The sequence below is a fragment of the Apostichopus japonicus genome, chromosome 13 (genome assembly GCF_037975245.1).
Source record: "Apostichopus japonicus isolate 1M-3 chromosome 13, ASM3797524v1, whole genome shotgun sequence".
Lineage (NCBI taxonomy): Eukaryota > Metazoa > Echinodermata > Holothuroidea > Aspidochirotida > Stichopodidae > Apostichopus > Apostichopus japonicus.
In genome coordinates this window covers 18,781,274-18,801,863 of record NC_092573.1, presented here as the reverse complement: position 1 = coordinate 18,801,863, position 20,590 = coordinate 18,781,274, and the positions used below count along the sequence as shown (strand labels likewise).

General features: G+C 36.8%; 1 protein-coding gene across 1 annotated transcript in view; it reads left to right on the top strand.

Moving 5' to 3' along the window:
* LOC139978390 (FERM domain-containing protein 5-like) overlaps positions 1-20,348 on the top strand; it is a 47,717-nt gene extending 27,369 nt beyond the window's left edge. Inside the window, exons 5-12 of the mRNA XM_071988596.1 lie at positions 88-211; positions 3,209-3,296; positions 5,996-6,148; positions 9,393-9,484; positions 10,876-10,944; positions 12,061-12,129; positions 12,464-12,519; positions 13,953-20,348. Of these exons, the coding sequence (XP_071844697.1) occupies positions 88-211; positions 3,209-3,296; positions 5,996-6,148; positions 9,393-9,484; positions 10,876-10,944; positions 12,061-12,129; positions 12,464-12,519; positions 13,953-14,677 (1,376 nt within the window). The 3' untranslated portion in view covers positions 14,678-20,348. The remainder of the gene's footprint in view (positions 1-87; positions 212-3,208; positions 3,297-5,995; positions 6,149-9,392; positions 9,485-10,875; positions 10,945-12,060; positions 12,130-12,463; positions 12,520-13,952) is intronic.
* The last annotated feature ends 242 nt before the right edge of the window (positions 20,349-20,590 follow it).

The following is a 20,590-nucleotide window of genomic DNA, read 5'->3' as shown; positions in this document are numbered from 1 at the left end:
AATACAGGACAAATATATAATAATGTTCAAATCATAGGCGTGAACCTTCATTTTTTTTCTCAACCTGTTTTTTTTTCTTGTTTGCAGCATCTCTTGGGGACTACAATGAACTGGAACACGAGGATGGTTATGCCTCAGAATTTGATCTCTTCCCAACTCTGTCAGATAAACTCCGAAAGAGAGTCGAAGAACTTCACTCGACCACCATGAGGTAAATTCGATGTCGTTTATCTCATTTTTACTGACCCAGTACACATATATGATCCTAGAGATATCTCAGGATAGAGCTAAAAAGAAAGTTGAAAATAAAATAATAAAAAAGGATAATAAAAAAAGGAAATAAAAATGTTGTTTAGTGCTACTGTGCATATTTTGGAAGCTGCCTAACTATGACATAATTCATGAACTTACACTCGGAGAGTAAATCATTAAAAAATTAGATATTAGGAAGCAAAATGCTCACCAAAAACAAAGTACAGTACCTCTGAAATTGAGAAACTTGAAATGCAAAAACTCTCTGCTATTATTTTTAGTAGATTTGTGAATTAGTCCTTGATGTGAAATGTGCTTGTTTATTAATTGGTTATCACTTTCCAACCTATTGCCTTAACACACAAGTATATGCATAGTTGCAATCGTGAGATACAAAGTCTATATCAATTGGCTAAGTTGAATATTTACCTGGTTTTATAAGCACTTGTAACTCTCTTAAGTTGAATGTTAAGTAACATGTTTACATATCAAAGTGTATCTATACACATAGTCACTCTCTCTCTACTCATAAGGGTAATGATTACCTAACAACCATTTAATCAATCCATCATCTTAAGAATCATGATGACTAATCAGTTCTCCACCTGATAAATGAGAAACACAAACATCTTCATCTCAAGAGATGCAAGAAGAACAAGATCCTTGAGAGATTCAAGACATACAGTACAGTGCAGCTCAACTAAGGTGATCATCGTACTGTAGCTTGTAATAATTCTCAGTATAAATTAGGAAAATTGTTGTAATTAAAGTGACGGTAACCGTGGCGGCCAATAGTGCTTATCGTAAACGATGTCTTCTTTGAAAGGTTTCCACATTCACTGGGAGATTGTCTTCGGACGAATATCAATATCATCGTTAGGCTGGTGTCAACGCCCTCATTTGTGACGCGGAAGCTGAAATTATAAAGATATATTATATATATATATATTATATATTATTAAAATGAAAGATATGAATGCTAAAAATGCAGTTTTTTGTAGACTAGAGTCCCGCATAGAATATCAAAGCAGCTGTAATAATGATAATAATAGTAAGTAATACTAATAATAAAATAATTTGTAATGTGCACATGTCCACTATCTAGAGTGCTCAAGGTAAAGAGTACTAGGAACAACCAATAAGGAGACAAAAAATAAATAGCAGAAGTATATATTCAGTCAATCATATGAAACAATGTTTTTTACCAATTTTACCATGATTGTTATAACTGAAATATTAAAATATGATAATTTCAATTAATCAACTAGAAAGACATGTTACACTTTGTCACTGACTGATTTTAGATTTCAAATTGAGTCGAAAGAACTGACCTCACCACTGCAGACATTCTGTGCTTTCCTTTATAGTATTTATCACCTCTAGGAAAAACTAAGCTCAGAAAACTTTCCCAGAATTTCTGATTTTTTTTCTTTTTTTTTTCTGAAAAGAAGACCCAGTGTAGCAAATAAGAGATAAGATCAACTTTAATTAAACCCCAAAGATTGCAACAAACTATCCTGCTAGGTGAATTTATTATGGAACAGTACCCACCAAAAATCACAGCAGAAAGGTGTGCTTTGAGATATGAAATGACTTTATGGCTGCTCGGCAGATATTGTTGTAGTTAACAAGTATACATTCTGTATATTCTACTACTGTATTTAGTGTCAATGTCACATGTGCAAGTATGCTTGAACCGGGTATAATTACACTGTAGATATCTTGTTATCTTATAGTATCCACACAATCGATGCTATGTGGAAATAATTGCTTAATTACAGTGCATTTGACTGAACATTATGTAATTATCTAATGTGAAACGAACAGTCATTTTACATGAACAGGTAGACATGTTCAAGTAGGTAATTAAGTTTAGCCCTTGAATTATGCTTATCTCATTGTAGGGAATAATAGCTTTTGTTTTAAGACCAGAATGTAATATATTTTACATGTACCAAATAAGTTGCTAATGTTGTTGGTTTTTATTGTCATTTGTGTAATACTTTACACTACAAACTTGTTGCAGTGCTTGTTATACATTTACTACCATACTGTAGCTATATTTGTCTACTGCTTTAAATACTGTAGGAAAAAAAACTGACTTATTTATGGACCTTTACAAGTTAGAAAACAACTTCAAAGAGTTTCTTCTTTAAACTGAAACTTGACCAAATGAATTATAGTATGCGGACTAGCTTTGCTTTCTTGCTTACATGTCTAATTGCAACCTAAGCACTCTGGCTTTACCATGCATGGAGCAATCTGGCAAACTTTCAGCACATTAATCCCTCTTAATAACCAGTCACCCCTAGTCTGACAGGCCTCCTCATTCTACCACCCAAATTGTCTACCGTAGTCTGTAGAGGCGTCTCGTCAGTTAACTGGAAAGTATTACTGCATACGTCTATTGAGGAACATTATCTGTTGTTAGTTTATAATCAGTCATCTGTCTTCCATGCAATATGATTTACATTGCATTGAATATAATTTGTTTTGATAATGGTGGAGGGACTAATAATGAAATGAGCTGTAACAGATAACAAAGTCACCGCCTCACATGCTTCATAACATTGGAATTACATTTCAAATCTTATCCCAGGTTTAGTACAAAGTATTTTCCTGTGTACATTCTCTCAGCCATTACTCAAGACAGTTTGATAGATACCCCAGACTGCTATCTACAATAAACCCTTTAGAAGCAGCATCCTGGTTATTGATTAGTCTGTTCTGCCCCATTTTACAAGGCTTTAAAAAGCTTCCAGATATTATTCTTTATAAAAAAATGGAAGAAGAAGAATTGATGAACATCTAAAGACAACATTCATCTCCTTTGACAGCATCAGTAACATTTTGGTCTTATCATTTTTCTTAACCATAATCTTGTCTTTACTTTTGTTTTTGTTTTACTTTTGGTTGTACTCTATATTTTCCTTTGTTCTATTTTGTTTTTTTTCAGAGGTGAGTCTGCATCTGATGCAGAAGGTGACTTCATTGAAGAAGCTTCTCATCTGATGACGTATGGAATTGATCCATTCCAAGTTACTGTGAGTCTGAAGACTTTCTTCTTTCTAGGCTGTATTGTCTGTTACCTTGGAAACCAGAAAGGAACTTTGGGAGAGGAGAGAGAGACAGAGGAGAGGGGAGGAGGGGATGGTGGAAGGGAAGATAACAAAAGACAACACAGGAAAGGGCAAAGCAGATAATAAAGGGACTGTTGTAGCTATGTCTTTTACGTACTCCAAAAAATTTTTGAAACAGAAAGACCAGAAGAACATAATTTGACATAAAAGAAGATAATTTGAAGAACATAACAGTGGTAAAAGTGTGTTGCAATCTGAAGCTCGGTCCCTCTGTTCTGTACATGAAGAGAAATGAAAGGAAACATGGTGACATGCAGTGTGTAATGATGGTTAGGTTTCATGCACCTAGCAACAGGACATGATGTCATGCAGAGGTGACTTTGAGAGAAGCTTGCAAACTGCCCTCTCTATCAGGATCTTTCACTTTTTTGTTTTTCGTATAGGCTGCCGGGTAGGCAAAATATGGTGCTGTGTGGTATCTTAGAAACATATCTATGTTTGTCACAGATGTTCATGCACATCAGTTACAAATTAAGCTGGGCTTATTACAATGAATATTTAGATACTCTGTGTCTCGCAAACCTACCGTAAGAGTCAGTTTATTTAGCTAGTTGCAGCAGGTGCAATTTTCATGGATCTCAATCTGTTGATGTTACAAAGATTTACAGTACCAATGACGATCCGTACTAACTGTCGGTGAAGTCACTTGTTTTGTGGTCCTGATGAAACTTTGTGACCTTTGCTTGTGACCTTTGGGTGTATGTGAGTGATGCCTTGCAAGAAGGGTTACTTTTTATGTGAATTCCCCTTCCCCCCCCTCACCTACTCCCATATTGAATCCAAGAAACATTTAAGATGATGGGGCTCTCAGAGGTCAGCATGCAGAGGTCAATATGTGGAAACCTTTCTAAACTGGATATGTTATTAAAGAAACTTTGTATGGTGGATCACGTGGGCCGATGCCCCTTATTTGAGTAGATGCAGCCTTATGTTTTTACTGGTCAATGGTGATTGGAGGTCAAGCCAATATCTCAAGAGGGGGAACTTGGATGGATCTCTTACTTTGTGTGTGAATAACTGCATAGTGATCAGATGAAACCTATTGTTTCAGTGGTGGTCAAAGGTCAGGATGCTACCTACCATATTTTCTTTCAGTTTTCTCTTGTTGCTACAGAGTTATTGAAAACTGTCTTGTCATGTCTTTATTCCCTTCTCTGACATTCATGGAATGTAAAATTGGTAGACTTTGTTGTGTTAGACTGCCTAAACCCAAGGACTTTTTTCTATTTTTTTCTAATCTTTTTCTGATTGATTTCTTGGGTCAATACCTGTAATAATACTCCTGGGATTACTGCCTCTTCAAGGGGGGGGGGGGGGGGGGGGGCTGAGGGGGGGTGAGGGTGGATTGAATCAATGTTATTGGGTGGCATTATGGATCTATTTTAATTATCACAGATGGCAAAGTCTGTTATATAGTATCACAAAATTAATGATTGATCATTCCGAACCCATGTCAGATGTCAAGATGAGTAGATGTACTATAAAATGTCAAGTACCGGATTAAGCAAGGATGACATTAATAAACACTTTCCTCGGTAAATGATTGATGCCCAGTTGCCAAAACAAAAATAGTTTTCCACCGTCTAGATGGTATCATATGCCCGAGTGCATGCCTGCCTGTCTGTTTTCATGCCTGTTGTCAAGGACTTTTAGAAGCAGGTTTTTAAAATGGTGTCAAATATCGAAACTTGTTGGAAATGTTGTTGTGTGACATTGAGAGCACAACTACTTGTTGTTAGAATACAAACATATTTTAGAAACAGGAACATTTTCATAATTACATACAGAAAAAAATGTTGAAGGAGATTTCTTCTGGTTGTCAGAGGGACAACAGGCTTAGCGTTTTGGTTGTCCGAACAACGGATGAGGTTGTCCGAAAAAATGTAGCAAAATAACAATGACCAATATGACAGAGATGTGTCAGTTTGGAACACCAACTTAATGGTCATACCATTTTATCATTATACAGGTCAATTAGGGGGTTTTAGGTACAATGCACTCTGAATTTGATGTTAACAACTAGCCTGTATGCTGGACAAACTCCACAGCTGATTTTGGTTGATTGAACAGAATTTATGTTGTTTTGGATGTCTGGACTACGGTTAGGCATTTGCCTTTATATAAAGGGCAAAATGATGTTTTTGAAGAAGTTATAGCATACAAATGACACTGCTTGTCATTCAAATGAAGTACTCATTTTCATTTATTTATTTGTTGTTGTTGAAAATTATGGCTCCTTAGAGGAAGTAAAATATTGTATCAACTTTTAAACTTAATTTAGCAGTCTTCTTGGTTGGTCTTCCCTTGTTATCAAGAAAAGTGTAGAACATGGAGGGAAAACAAAGACATAACCCATCCTCCCCCCCCCCTCCTCCCCAACCCATTTTAACTTAAGGCAGCAAAGCCTTAGCACTGTGCTTTAAAGTACTTCAGACTCTATTTTTTGACATTGCAATGCAGAATGCTTATACAAAAAATTGTTTTAACTGCAATTCCCAACAAAATGATTATTTCATGTATTTGGGAATTTTTGTCCCATTTTCCAAAATCGTTTTTGTTTATATTTTTGTAATTTTATTTATTTATTTATGTTTTATGAACAGGACCTTGGCAAAACTCAGCTGATCTTAGGCTTTTCATTTCGAGGGGTGTTGCTGTTAAGGAATGGAGCGGTGCTTGACAGCACAGAGTGGGAACTCGTCAAGAAGATTAGTCATGACAGCAAAAATCTCCACATCACAGGCATCTCAGGCCAGGTAATTATGAATGTAGTCAAACATCTCCACATCACAGGCATTTAAGGCCAGTTAATTATAAATGTAGTCAAACATCTCCACATCACAGGCATCTCAGGCCAGGTAATTATAAATGTAGTCAAACATCTCCACATCACAGGCATCTCAGGCCAGGTAAGTTATAAATGTAGTCAAACATCTCCAAATCACAGGCAACTCAGGCCAAGTAATTATAAATGTAGTCAAACATCTCCACATCACAGGCAACTCAGGCCAGGTAATTATAAATGTAGTCAAACATCTCCACATCACAGGCATCTCAGGCCAGGTAATTATAAATGTAGTCAAACATCTCCACATCACAGGCATCTCAGGCCAGGTAAGTTATAAATATAGTCAAACATCTCCACATCACAGGCATCTCAGGCCAGGTAAGTTATAAATGTAGTCAAACATCTCCACATCACAGGCATCTCAGGCCAGGTAATTATAAATGTAGTCAAACATCTCCACATCACAGGCATCTCAGGCCAGGTAATTATAAATGTAGTCAAACATCTCCACATCCTGCTCTCTCAGGCCAGGTAATTATAAATGTAGTCAAACATCTCCACATCACAGGCATCTCAGGCCAAGTAATTATAAATGTAGTCAAACATCACCACATCACAGGCATCTCAGGCCAAGTAATTATAAATGTAGTCAAACATCTCCACATCACAGGCAACCAAGGCCAGGTAATTATAAATGTAGTCAAACATCTCCACATCACAGGCAACTCAGGCCAGGAAATTATAAATGTAGTCAAACATCTCCACATCACAGGCATCTCAGGCCAAGTAATTATAAATGTAGTCAAACATCTCCAAATCACAGGCAACTCAGGCCAGGTAATTATAAATGTAGTCAAACATCTCCACATCACAGGCATCTCAGGCCAGGTAATTATAAATGTAGTCAAACATCTCCACATCACAGGCATCTCAGGCCAGGTAATTATAAATGTAGTCAAACATCTCCACATCACAGGCATCTCAGGCCAGGTAAGTTATCAATGTAGTCATAGTAATCTACTGTCATGATTGTTGTCCAGTGATATTTGTTATATATGTCAAAGGTCACCAACATCACTGCCTCCATGTTGTAGCATGCTAATACTAGCTAGTAAAGGCTTGTCAAAAAACACGTTTTAGTAGATCATGAAACGTTCAAAGTTATTCCCACAAGATTAAGAAGTGTTATGTTTGATAAATCAGTGTAAAATTGATGCAAAAATCAAAAAATATTTGCATGTCACAGTGAGGCAGAATACTTTTGGGTACTCTATTAATTGCATATTCAAGGTTGAATAAACTGCTGATAATATTTGATAAGGTCTGCAGTTTTAATAATAACATTTCCTTAAGGGAACAGATTTGAAGAGCAAGTTTCCTGGTCGTCCAAATGCCCCATGGATAACACAGGCATTATTCTGTGATTGTTCAAACAGTAAAGGTTTTTGTCCTGTACATTGGAAAGTTTGCCGAATGCTTTTACTGTCTAGTAAACCGGTTGTTCCTCAGATATTTAGAGTTTTCTGGTTCTTCAAAATCACTCCTACAACCTGAGCATTTTATTGACATTGTAAAATTGTCCTGATGGCGAAGATGATTTTACAACTTAGTCATAATTGCAAGGTATACAGAGTGGTGTTCTTTATACTGTCTATGAACTGGTTGTTCTTCAGTTTTCTGGTTGTCCAGTGTACAACGGACTGGACATTCCTCAGATGACATAATTTTGGGTTGTCTGATTAAGAAACAAAAACTTGCAACACTGCACAACACCTTTAAAGTGGAATTTTATTCCTGCATTACTAAGAAAATCTGTGTTGAGAATCTTCAAAGAAAATGCTGATTTCCATGCTTTAGTTGCAGAGACCATCAGATGCTTGTGGTGTAGTAAAGTACATTAAACAAATAAAAGAGGAAGAAAAACAGTAAATTAAAGGAAATAAAAGTAAATGATTAAATAAAAGCTTGACATACTGTTATAGGGCTTTAGGTTTGCCTTTGTACAACATTGTCTGAACTTGGTAACTCATCTATTTTCAAAACCATTTTAAAATGATAGAGTCTGATGAAACGGTTTATTCATCTCATTCTTTTAACAGATGATTAAATATGCAAATTCTCTAAGTAGATGAAAATTTCAGTACTTAACTCTACACCCCCTCCCCTCAATTGAATTTAAATGGAGAGTAAGAATACTTTTAAAAACTGCTTATCTACAGGAACAAGCCTCCTGTGCAATGTTGTCTTTGAAGAAGATGCTGCTAGGTTAGAAACTTCCAACAATTTAAAGGGGAAAATATGAAGAAATTTTCGGCAGAGAGAGAGCTTGTTATCGCTGCCCTGCATTTCAATGTGTACCTTATTTCTTTCCATACAGAAGGCCTTAATTGTGTACATTGATTCTCCCTTGTGTATTATGATAATGCATTTTTGAGAAGGCTCTGGCTTGTTTACAATGCCTTAGGGTGGGGCCTTTGCTTATGATGTGGAGGGGCTATACACAATCTTAGGTAGAAAGCGTGGTCAGTATATGACATCTTCCCACCTAGTTGAAAACATACAGTAATTAGAATGACATGAACAAGGCCAGCCAACTAGCATTTGTAGTAGAGTTTTTCCGCACACGTTAGTTAGTAATGAGTAGTATCGTTTCCACCAACTATGACCAGTTATTCTGCGTGCATATATGGAACTGTGTTATCAACATTCAGTACGGAACCCCAAATTCAAATAGCACTTTCACTTCCGGACTCTCATACCCAAAGCACCCTCACTATCGTCACTTGGGTGATCTGGTCACCTTTTCTCAAAAAAAATTACAATTTACCCATTGTATACTAATATTAATATCCAAAAGTGCCTGACTGACAGTGCTTTCAAAATCTACTGAAATCATGCATAAATTGCTAATTTAGTCCATTTTGTGGAAAACTGTAGGAAAATCTCATTATGAATAGTGTGTGGTATGTGATGCTTGGCAGGGTAACTGCCGAAATGCTGCATTTCCTTAAATGAACAGTTGGGTATTAGTGCTGTTTTTTCAGGGTGTTAATATTTGCAGACCTACCTCTATAACCCCCACGGTTAATTTGTCTAGACCATGGATAGTACCGCTAGATTCAATACTTCAGTTCCCTGTATATATTTATTGTTTTGAAAGATAGTAACATCAGTTCCAATGTATAAGTTATTGTTTGCATTTTGGATTTCAGGCTACCAAAGTGAAAAGGTCGTTTCACTTTTCATCAAGCGCAGAAGCGGAACATGCCGGTAGATGTGCATTAGAACAGCAGGCATTCTTCTCGTGAGTAAATTCTGTGGGCAGGGATGATTAACGTCCTGCTCCATATTCACCTGTCCCCGGTAAACTTCTGCACTCTCATAACGTTATGGACTATGCTGTATGAATCAGTACTGTATCCTATCATTTAAATATAAGGCTGCTACTGTATGTAATGATTGTCTGTGAAAGTTTTGTATTATCTCATCACCAATTTTTCCGCTTTTCGAAGCAAGATAAATATCGTTTGCCGATAGCATGTATTTTGTGCAATCCCAACTTTTGCAGAGATGGAAAGAATAACTGCTTATCCTATTTTTTGGCAGAAAATTTCCATTGTGGTTCTTTCATGCAAAGGATTCTTAAGTGCATGATTGCTCATTTGGGTTTGTTTCATATTGTTCAGGTCAAGGGTCATTTAGAGGTCTTTTTCCATCATCATTGTTAGAGAAAAGCTAAAAAAAGAAGAGATTGATGTTGCTCGTAGTTCTTGTTGAATACTGGGCCTTGCCAGTTAGGTCATAACTTGTGGTGAAAGTTCATCTACAGTGTCTTTATAAGGTCAGATGTGATGATGCATATAACTTTCATAGAATCACCTGCCTCTACTTGAAGAGGTGGTTATATGCTAGGGTACACCCTGATCCATCAGACTTGATTGACCAGGAGTAGAAAGGAAAAAGACACCATGCATATGTAACCCTTTGAATAATACTCACAGAAGGAAAAAAGGAGATTTGATACAAGCTGGTATTCCTCCTTGATTGGTGCAGGGATGGAGAACGTAGCCGAAATTCCCTCAAACATGATTTGCTAGTACTAGCAACCTCCCACTATTGATTGCACTGGTGATAAACAAGTGTTCTTCACAATGAAAAGAAATGGTGTAAACTCTCTTGATGCATTTTATCTCACACCGCTGTAACACCTCTTGTCCTGTTATATTTTTCTGTTATTTCTTTTAGAAATACTTCGTTTACGGAATTCCCTCAGAATGTGGCAAGGGATCACTAAGCTAGTTGGCTGTCTGGTTCAATACTTTATATAAAATTTGTGCGACATTTATGAAAATGATATAAAACTGTTTGTGCAATATTTCTGCGTGGAATGTGAATTTCCCCACACCTTGTTCCAGATGGTTCTCAAGGTATTTTACCAACCCTTCCCTTCGTGCTTACTAACATCAATAGTTGTGTGGTTTGGGCTTCAGATGGCGTCTCCTAACATGTTTATTCCTGGTGAACCACCCACCCGTTCAGTATACGCTGTGAATCAATCAGTACTGTTCTCTTTTGAATCATGCACAAACTCTGTACTATTATAAGACGTAAGTCTCCTGTACTCTCTGGTAGCAGGATGTCTCTTTGGATGTACTTCCTTCTTTAATCAACATCTGTCTTTTTATCTCATGACAGGAATAACCCCCAGCTGACCCTACGTAGGAGTGGCAGCTTCATCTTAAAGAGGAACTCCTTTAGGTTCAAGTAAGTCTTACCAAAGTCTGTAGTGTTTGTTCTGGCATGAGAGGAACCATCTTTTTCATGGGGTGTTGGAGGGGGGGGGGAACAACTGTTTCTGACAAATTGGTATTTTGGCAATAACTTTCTGAACGTTCTGAAAGGGTTTTCTTTGCATTAACCTTTTGTGTGCATGACGCATTGTCACTAAGTGTATTTATCCTATGTGATGGGGCTATAGTCATCTAGTATCACTCACAATTTGTGTAAAGAGATAAGCATTTGGCCGTCCTTATTTCGATGAATGCGCTAATTAGCATCCGATGTGTTACGACTATTGCCAGATAATGAACAAAATTAACCCAGGGCACCTTTCATATGGGTCCTATCTAGTTCCACAAAATAGGTCTCTTTTCTTCTTCAGTCTTACCAAAGTCTGTACTTTTTTGCTTTGGCATGAGAGGGACCAACTTTTTCATGGGGTGCTGGAGGGGGGGGGGGGTGGGGGGAACAACTGTTTCTGACAAATTGATATCTTGGCAATAAAGTATTGAACTTTCTGGAAGGTTTTCCTTTGAATTAATTCAACCTTTTGTGATGCATGTATATTTGTCTTGTTACCCTTTTGTTTACATGGCATTATGGATATCAAACCATTAAAATGTCAGACTTAATGTAATGCAAGAAAAGAAAAAAAAGGTGCAACAAAAAGAACTTCTGTTCAATTTTATTTAGTGGTGAGAGAAAGTATGGAACCAACCTGATAGCAAAATGCTTGGATTTTTTATTGTTATCCAAGATAACTATTGTCAGTGTTATGAGACCATTTTATTACTGCAAAAAAAAAAATTTCCTCCCTAAAACATAAATGCTGCCACCATTATAAAGTTTCTCATTTAAGCTGGTCAAGATTTAAGTCAGCCATGTGTAACTGTACTTACACTTGTAGAAACCACAGGATCTTCTTCAGTTAATTTTGAGTAAGTTTTAAAGCACCAGTCTTGTCTCTCTCTTCGTTATTTTGAAACGAGACTCGACTGGTTTAACTAAAGAGTGTGTAATGTTAACGAAATGGGGAAGTCGCTGATTTATTACGCTTCTTCAGATGAAAATTGAATATTTTATGTTTGCTTTCCGATACAGGGGTACGACGTTGAAGGATGCTCAGGAAAAGAGTCAAAGCATAAAGAGAGATGAACCTTCGGTCAATAGGTTTGTAGCAAAATTATTTGGCTGATTCTAACTTCCTTTTCTCTTTTTTTTTTGTGGCAAACTCTGTATTTTCTGCGTTTCTTCTCGTGTTATTCTGTCTTAAATTTTCTTATAATTTTGTACCTTCTGTTATTTTTTGGCAAGTTTACTAGCTCCCAACTTTTGGACCTTGTATCTCTTTATATGAATTTCCCTTTCTTTCCTGTGCTATTCTGTTTCATTCCATGGCTCCTCGAAACACTTCCACACTTAAAATCATCATTTTCTGTAGGTGTTTCATATTCTTTTGAAGCAACGTTTTAATGTTTCTTTTCTTTCTTGTAATTTTATCAAGATTGAAGCCGCAGGTCAAGAGCAGAAGGTCAAGATCATTGAACGATGATGCTGATGGTGAGCACCAACACTGTTCTATATTTTGTTGTCTTTCGTATTTAGTCAAAGGCAGATGAAAACCCAGTGGTCCAATCTGTTAGTAACAGACAGACATGAGGCCCTGTCTGTTAGTCTGTTTGTGTGTAATGCTCACAATCATTGCGATTATATATCATTATAGGCAGTGCATACTCATGTAAGAACCTTGTAAAAGACACAATGTCTGAAGAATCTCACATGGGCTGCCAAAATGTGATACTATGTATAAAGTTTGAAAAGATCTTCAAAGCTAAGAAGTTTGTTACGGTTTCTGTGGTCTGTTTGTAGCACTTCTAAACATGTACGCAACAAAAGCCAAAAGACAATGTGAAATTCACACTTAGATTTGAAGGATGTTTATTAAAAGGTGAATGGAAAATACCTTAAAGTGCTGCTGTTGTTCCCATGTGACTACACTTGCCATGGAAAACTATCCATTAGCATAAATTTTAATGTTAGTTAATTGCATTTAACGTCTCAACATAACTTCTGTAACAACCTCTGTCCAGAACAACGGTCAGGTCTACAGAAACTGTCTTGTAGCAGATACATTTAACTGATCATGTAAAATGGTTAGATAATGCCAATTAAATTTGCTCTCTATAATAAGTAACACCAGAAGCAGTCCTCGTATGTGGTTCGCTTCGATACAGTGATTTAACCTCTTGAACGTACCATAAAGGAGGTCTATAAATTTGTGTACATTTTATGAAGTGGTTATAAAATAGACTTTATAGAAGGCTACTTGTATGGTAGATACTATACCATACACTGATAACTCCCTAGTTACCGGTGGTTTTAAAATATATGCTACCAAGGATTCACAGTGCAAAGATGATCATGAAATAATAGATTGGAGTGGAATATTCATCCGAGAGTAAGTCAGGTTTTATGTGGATGATATGGTGTAGACTTTCAAAGTATGATGTGTGCCTCATAAAGTAATGCTACTTGCTGAGAGGATAGATGGTACAGTGGGTCCATTCATTAGAATGAAAAGAGAGTAAAACAGATGTTATCAAATCCACTCCAGAAGCCTGTGTGTGATAGATGAAAATAAAAATAAAAACAATGGTGGAACTAATGATTAAGTCATAGTTGAATCTTAGAAGATTAGGAAATATGCAAGTCTTGAAAAATGGACAGGAGAGACCTTTCTAGAATCCAGCAAAGGTTGAAGAAAAATGCTAGATGGTAATATTCCAAATGACTGTTCTCCCAGGCAGTGCAACTTTCAGATCCTTCCCCATCTGGTTATAACTGCAAAATGTTTGTCTGGCTCCATCTTGTATAGTACTTTAAGATCTTCTTCAGTTTGCCATTTTGAATGATGTGGTTATCAGATATTAGCTTCTACTCAGCTGCAGCAACATCTCAACCAATTGTTTTCCTGTCTCACTTTCTTTCTTCAGTGTCTGGTTGTACCCCTGTTATGGAGGAGAACCCTCCCTCCCCGTTGAAGCTCTACGAGAAGGATGCGGAGGGTAAGCTGATGCCGCCCTCATTAGATTCGGAAGACCCAGTGACCGCCGCGCCGGATCAGATGGAGAAGGAGCAGACGGATGCCGAGATCCTCCACGTCATGGAGGAGATCAGACCGGCGGACGAAATGACCGATTTCGGGAGGATAGAGGAACTGGAACAGTTTGCTAAGGTTCAAGAGGTACAAGAAGACGAACAGCCACCACCGTTGGAGGAAATCATTCAGGCAGAGGTCTCTAACCACGTAGAATCCATCCCAGTCAGACGAGAGGATGAGAGCATCAGCAATGTACCACCACCACAGTCGGTCAGTAGAGGCAAGGAGAACAACCACGTAAGTCATACAGAGAAGGAGAAGGAGGCTGAACAGAAGGGGTCCGGGATACTCGCCAAGGCTCTGCTAACGCTGGCCCTGTTGGTTTGTGCAATCGTCATATTTATCGTGGTTCTCTTTGAGACCAAAGTGGACTTCCTGGATCCTGTTAGGAAAGCCCATCAGGTCAAGATGGTGGAGAGTTTATACTATCGCCCCAGCAGGGATTATGCCATCCACCAAGCAAACCACCTCTATTCGGACGTCCTGCAACCATCGGCGAAATACGTCCACAGCCAGTGGCACAAGATCGTCACTAAGAAAGCAGCCTCCCCAAAGTAGATCAATTTTTACAACACAGTCTTCAGTCAAGTTTTTTGAGTAAGTAGCTTTTCAAAGGTATGTAAATACTGTACAAAAGATTCTGCTTTTGATAGCAGGAACTTTTTTGGACTCGCTCAATGTAATGGGTGTAGAAAGAGAAGAGAAGGTTTTGATATTAATAATAGGGGGCAAAAAATAGACCTTGTTGTATTCATGTTAATAATACAAAGGTGAGACGGGAAAAACAATACAGTGTTATGAGCAGGGGGACTCAGGACAGCACAACCCAACCCCCTAATTCAAACCTTGCTTCAAACCTTTCATCTTGCACAAAAGTCACTCATTTCTAAAAAAGTGAAATTTTCAAAATACTTTTTTTTGTACCTTGTGATGGCAGTTGGTCCGAAACAGTCGTAGCAATCTTGTGATGAATACTGCCATCTGGAATCGATGGGAGGGGGAGGGTTAGGGTGTTTGGGGATGTGTGTTATTTTTGGGGTTGTTTTTTTTGACGATTGCACAAACAAATTTTTCGGGTTTTGGTTGGCAATAAATAAATATCTATCTACCAAGGACAAACACATTTTAGCATCTAAAACACTTTGATCAATTTTAACTTTTTTGAAAAGAGAAAGAAGATACCAGGGTGTACAGAAATGTAAATATAATTAAGGTATTAATATTACAACTGTGCTACATAAGCATCTTTAGATATCATTATGATTTTTTATTTTGATAATAAAAAATGTAGTTACCCTTGTTTCTAATAGGGGGGGTGAGGGCAGGGGAGGGGTGTTTCATTCATCCATGCTTTCAGTGACACTTTCCGTCATCAGTATAAGTAGACAGTCGTAGAACAATGGGAAATTCATTTCATAGTTGCAATTTCCAGTTGACAGTAATGTCATTAGAGGCTTTTTGTTTTATCTCTGTAGTAGCATGATTTAGTTATTGAGATGGTATTCTTCAATTTTTTTTCTGGTATTCTTTCAAAACTAGCCCAATATTGCATGTTTTTTTTTTTTTTTTTAAACATTCCTAATTTAACCATTCAAGTGTTGAGAAATATTAATTGTGGTGCCAAAAGGGAAACTTGCTTTATTTAGAACCAGTCACTATAGCCGTAGTTTCATTGGTATAAATTTGACCATATATATAAGAAAAGAGATTAGTTCCTGAAATATTTGATGTCATGAAATAAAAAAATTGAAACATTGGGGGAGGAAATGGAGATGTAGAGAGAGAGAGAGAGAGAGATAAATGAGCTTTTGAATTTGAGGCCAGGGAGAAAGGGGAGAGTACAATATTTTTTTCATTTTACTTTCATCTTTGTGCAATTTGGTGTTATTTATCGATCTCTTTTTAAGCTTCTTACTCATGCCATTTATAATCATGACATTCATTTGAAATTAAATCATCACTTGCCCTTCAACTGATAAATTTTCATTTTGTAGTTGGAAATGCTTTTTGAAGACTTCCCCCAATTAGTAGTACTTTTAGACGTATAGAAGAAGTATAGCACCCAATATTTTTGAGCATTTTTAAAAAAAATTGGTTGAAGTTTTTTTAATTTTTTTTTTATATAATATTTCATAGAAGACTAAATGTTGTCATATTAAGGTAAGAAATTATGTAACCGAGCATGTAAAACAAGGGTTAAAGTTTTGTCCTCAGCATCTGACCAGTTTAGTATCTCTCTTTCTCAGTTTAATAACTTTCTAGCATATTTTGCAGTCATACCAGCAACTTTTTTGACAAACTTTATCATCATTTCCTGTGATATAAAGAACAAATATACCAATGTGGTTTATTAAGATCTGCTTGAAATATAACTTTCCTGTGATGGGAGAAAACAATTGAGGTAATTCTACCATAAGAATTCATCGCTTGAAATTCAAACAGTATAATAGAGCCTAGTAGTTATTCATTTTTCTTTGACGTATCTCTCACATGTTTGGTCAGTATTAAACCAGTCAAAGACTTTCAACAAATTTGGTAGTAGACCACTAGTTTATCTCAGTAGAAAATAAATTTTGCCTTATTTTCTAATAATTTTGAATATTTTAATTACTGTAAGTCGTTAAAGACAAGACAATTTTCATGGACATGCACAGCTATGTAAAATTTTGATGCTGATAGAAGAGAAGTCCAAGATGCTGGATGATATTTTTCAGCTCGAAAGGAGAGAGAGAACAGATTGAAATGTTAGGCATCTCTCAACCGTGAACTTCAACGTTGATATGAAGATAATCACATGAATATTTCAGAGTTGACACATCTTATTCAACGTAGACATGAGAAATTGACTATGTGCATTCACATATCTTTATTTTATGAAGCATTTTCTAATTTTATGTTAGGATTCAATCATTTGAGAAAATAACAGTGGAAGTATCACATATAAGTAAAATATTTTGTGTCAGGAAGGTATTATAGATGGTGAAACAATCTCAAGATCAATCCATCCGTCGAAGAGCTTCTCATCGGCTTGTTCAGACTAAGCATACTGCTGGTCAAAGTGTGGGGTATCTTAGAAGACTTAACACCTAATCCGATCGGATGACAAGACGTTAATAATTCATTCTTATCAGGCGAGGTTGTGTAATGTTGATCAATTTGTTTAAAGAGATCAGCCTAGATTACATAGAAGATTACATACGATAGCTTACCTAGACCCCTTCAGTGACCCTTTCTTCTGTGTGTTTGGCCATCTATAATACCTACCTACTATGTTAAGTACTATAAACTTATACTGAACCCAAAATAATCTTTACCTTGGTTGATATCCAGCTACTCAAATTGTTGAATATTTAAACAGAAATGTGACTCCCTCCACCTTTGATATGATAATGTTTCCCCTAGTTTTCATCAAATGTTCATGAGGCTTAAAAGATATTTCATTTTTATAACTTCTTTCTTCTTAAACTTAAATCTACCAGTTTCAAGACCAAATTCTGCCTTGAAACTGTGATGTTTCACCCCATACCCCTCACCCCTCCCCCCCCACCACATACAGCATCAAAATATTTAAAGAAGGAAAACATACATACCTAACAAACAAAGAAAGAACAAACGGTATTGTGCTTTATCCTGAAAAACAAAGTAGGTCCAAAATATGTCTCAAAAAAGGAGTTTTTGGATCAAGTCACCAATAAATGTACTCATATCTTCCAAAGACAGTGCCCTTTGCAATATGGCAGAAAGTTTATCAAAAAGAAAGTTTATGAAATATGACAAATTAATTGATATCTTGTTGTTGAGTTACCTGTAGTTTTTTAAGCTTTTTCCTTAAGTCTTTTTTCTTTTTCAATATCGTAGTTTCTTCAGTACACTTCTTTGGTGGTGGTATCTATCATTTCTGTCAAGTGTCTTTTCATATTCCTGTGCGACCTGTGTGATGATGTCGGTGTTTGTACGTTTGTTAATAAGCAGGGGGATAGGAAAAGCAAAACCAGGAGAGAAGTGGATAGGTTTTCTGTTTAGAAACAGTGATTTAGAAAGCAATGAGAGAGGTTGATATCATGTGAACAAAATACATGAGCCAGTAATATGGTATCATATGGTAAAAACCATCACTATCAGCAATGTTTGCAAATGGACACGGCCTGCCCTGCCACGGCCCGCCATGGCTGGCCCGCCCAGCCCGCCATGGCGTAGTCTTTTGTAAAGGCCCGCATCAGTTTGGGCTGAACTCAAAAAGGCATTGAAATTTGTTTTTGAGCAACATTCATGACTGGATTCTGTTTTACAAAAAAACAACTATAAATGAGATTTATACAAATGTGACATGATCACAATGGTATCAACATTTAGGATGCAGGAAGGACCCAGGAAGGGTTGTTAATAGCCCATGAGTCACAAGTGAAAAGGATATGCATAGTTCTGGTTTCAGATGTGATCAAGTCATGTTATTTTGTTACTGTCTCGTTTATGATTAGAATATACGAAGGATATACTGTATGCATATGTATTTAAGGAGGTCACTGGCTGAGTTATTCATAGAGATCCAGATGGTGTATGTTTGAATTTGTTAATAGTGTGCTCGGCTACCCAAAACGTCTTTATTTTTCTGTGCAAATAATAATAAATGTAGGTGTGTGTTTTTCAGTTTGGTGTATATATTTGTCTGTTCCCTCTTGCCACTTTGACCCCGATGTCGCTTCAAAGCGTACAGAGATATTTTTTGATAAAAGAATGTCGGCTTTCGGTGGGTCGCTGGCAATATTTCTGGATTTGTTGTTGTTGTTGTTGTATTCTTTACCATTATTTTACCTGTAGAATTGTTTGGATTGGTTTTTGGTCATTAGAATCTCTTCTATAGTCACACATAGTACCATATTAAGTAATACTTACTGTAGTCCTGGAAGTGGAAAGATTCTCTGGTACAGCTAGTTTACTGAATAAAAGGGTAGGCCCACACACGCTGGAGCTGCTAGAAGCTTATGTTGCAATTCTGAAATATGATGATCAATGTGGGTTTGCCAGATGAAAGTAAGAGGAATGATGGGTTATATGATTCATGCATATTCATTAGCAAGGTGTGTTTGTCACCTTATCATCAGTTTATATGCAAATGATAATACATTACTAGTAACAAAAGAATGTATACCCATTTGCATATTTCCTTTCACAAACAGTTGATATTTCCTATGGATAACTGAGAGCTTGGTGGCCCATTGGCTAAGGCGTCGGACTTGTGATCCAAGGATTGCTGGTTTGATTCTTGCCTAGTTCATTACGTTGTGTCCTTGGGCATGATGCTTTATCTCAGTTGCCTCTCTCCACCCAGGGTTATATGGGTACCTGTGAGGTAACTTGTGATTGGGTGCAGTATATAACTGCTGCTGACTGGAGGGATTGTCTCTGGGACAGGTTATCATTGACCAGGGGTAATATAAAGTCTGTACAGCGCTTTGAAACCTATTGCTGGTATAAAGCACTATATAAATCAAATATGATGATTATTACTATGTGCAAAGCATAGTTGTGGAGTCATCATAGGGTGGGTGTGTTAGTCGTGATGAACCATGTAAGGGGGTCATCATAGGGTGTGTCAGTCACGACAAACCATGCACAGAATTGATTCTGATATGTGAATGATGCTCGATTATATCAGAAATATGATTTTATTGGACTAACTGTACAGCAAGATCAGAGCAATAGAGGAAAGGATAATGAAGTTAGCTAACCCTAGTATCCCCTGGGCCTGGGGAGGGGTGAAAGAGAGAGATAGGGAGAGCAGAACATTAGAGGAAACAGTGAAAGGTTAACAGACATGGAGTTAATATTCCTACATGGTTAGGAAGCAATGTTGTTAACTTGTAAGAAATATCTATCTCATTTGTTTCTTTACCGAAAGTGCTCTGTCTCGTGAAATGTAATATCGATTGCTTTACTATTTGAAAGATTGTCAAGTCCTTGATCATTCATTCTAGTGAGAGACGAGAGGGTGAATAAAATGTGGACAAAGGGTATTAAGAAAATGTCATGAAATGGGGAAGATATCAATTTCTTTGAGCTTATTCTTTACAGATAGTAACATTGTGGGATTTAAAATGATTTTTGTTTTGTTGTTTTGGTCTTCATTGTGCGTTATATTTGTTGTGTTCTGTTATAATCGCTCATGTGATGAGTGGTTTGTGTACTTCACCAGAATGTCAGAACATGAAACTGATTTTGAAAAAAAAGTCATCATTTCTCTGTTTCATTTTTCTATTCTGTGTATGCTTCTTTCATTCTTTTTCTTAAAGAAAATATGTTTGCAATAGTTTGATGCGGTTTAAGCAAGCCTGTAGCGCATCACAATTATCGACAGTTCCGAGGTTCCTAGGACTCTTTGGTTCTTACACCTGTGTTACAACATTATTGTACCGAATGATGAGGGGGAAAATTCAGTAATGAGTTTTATTATACTTGTCATGTGTGTGCTTC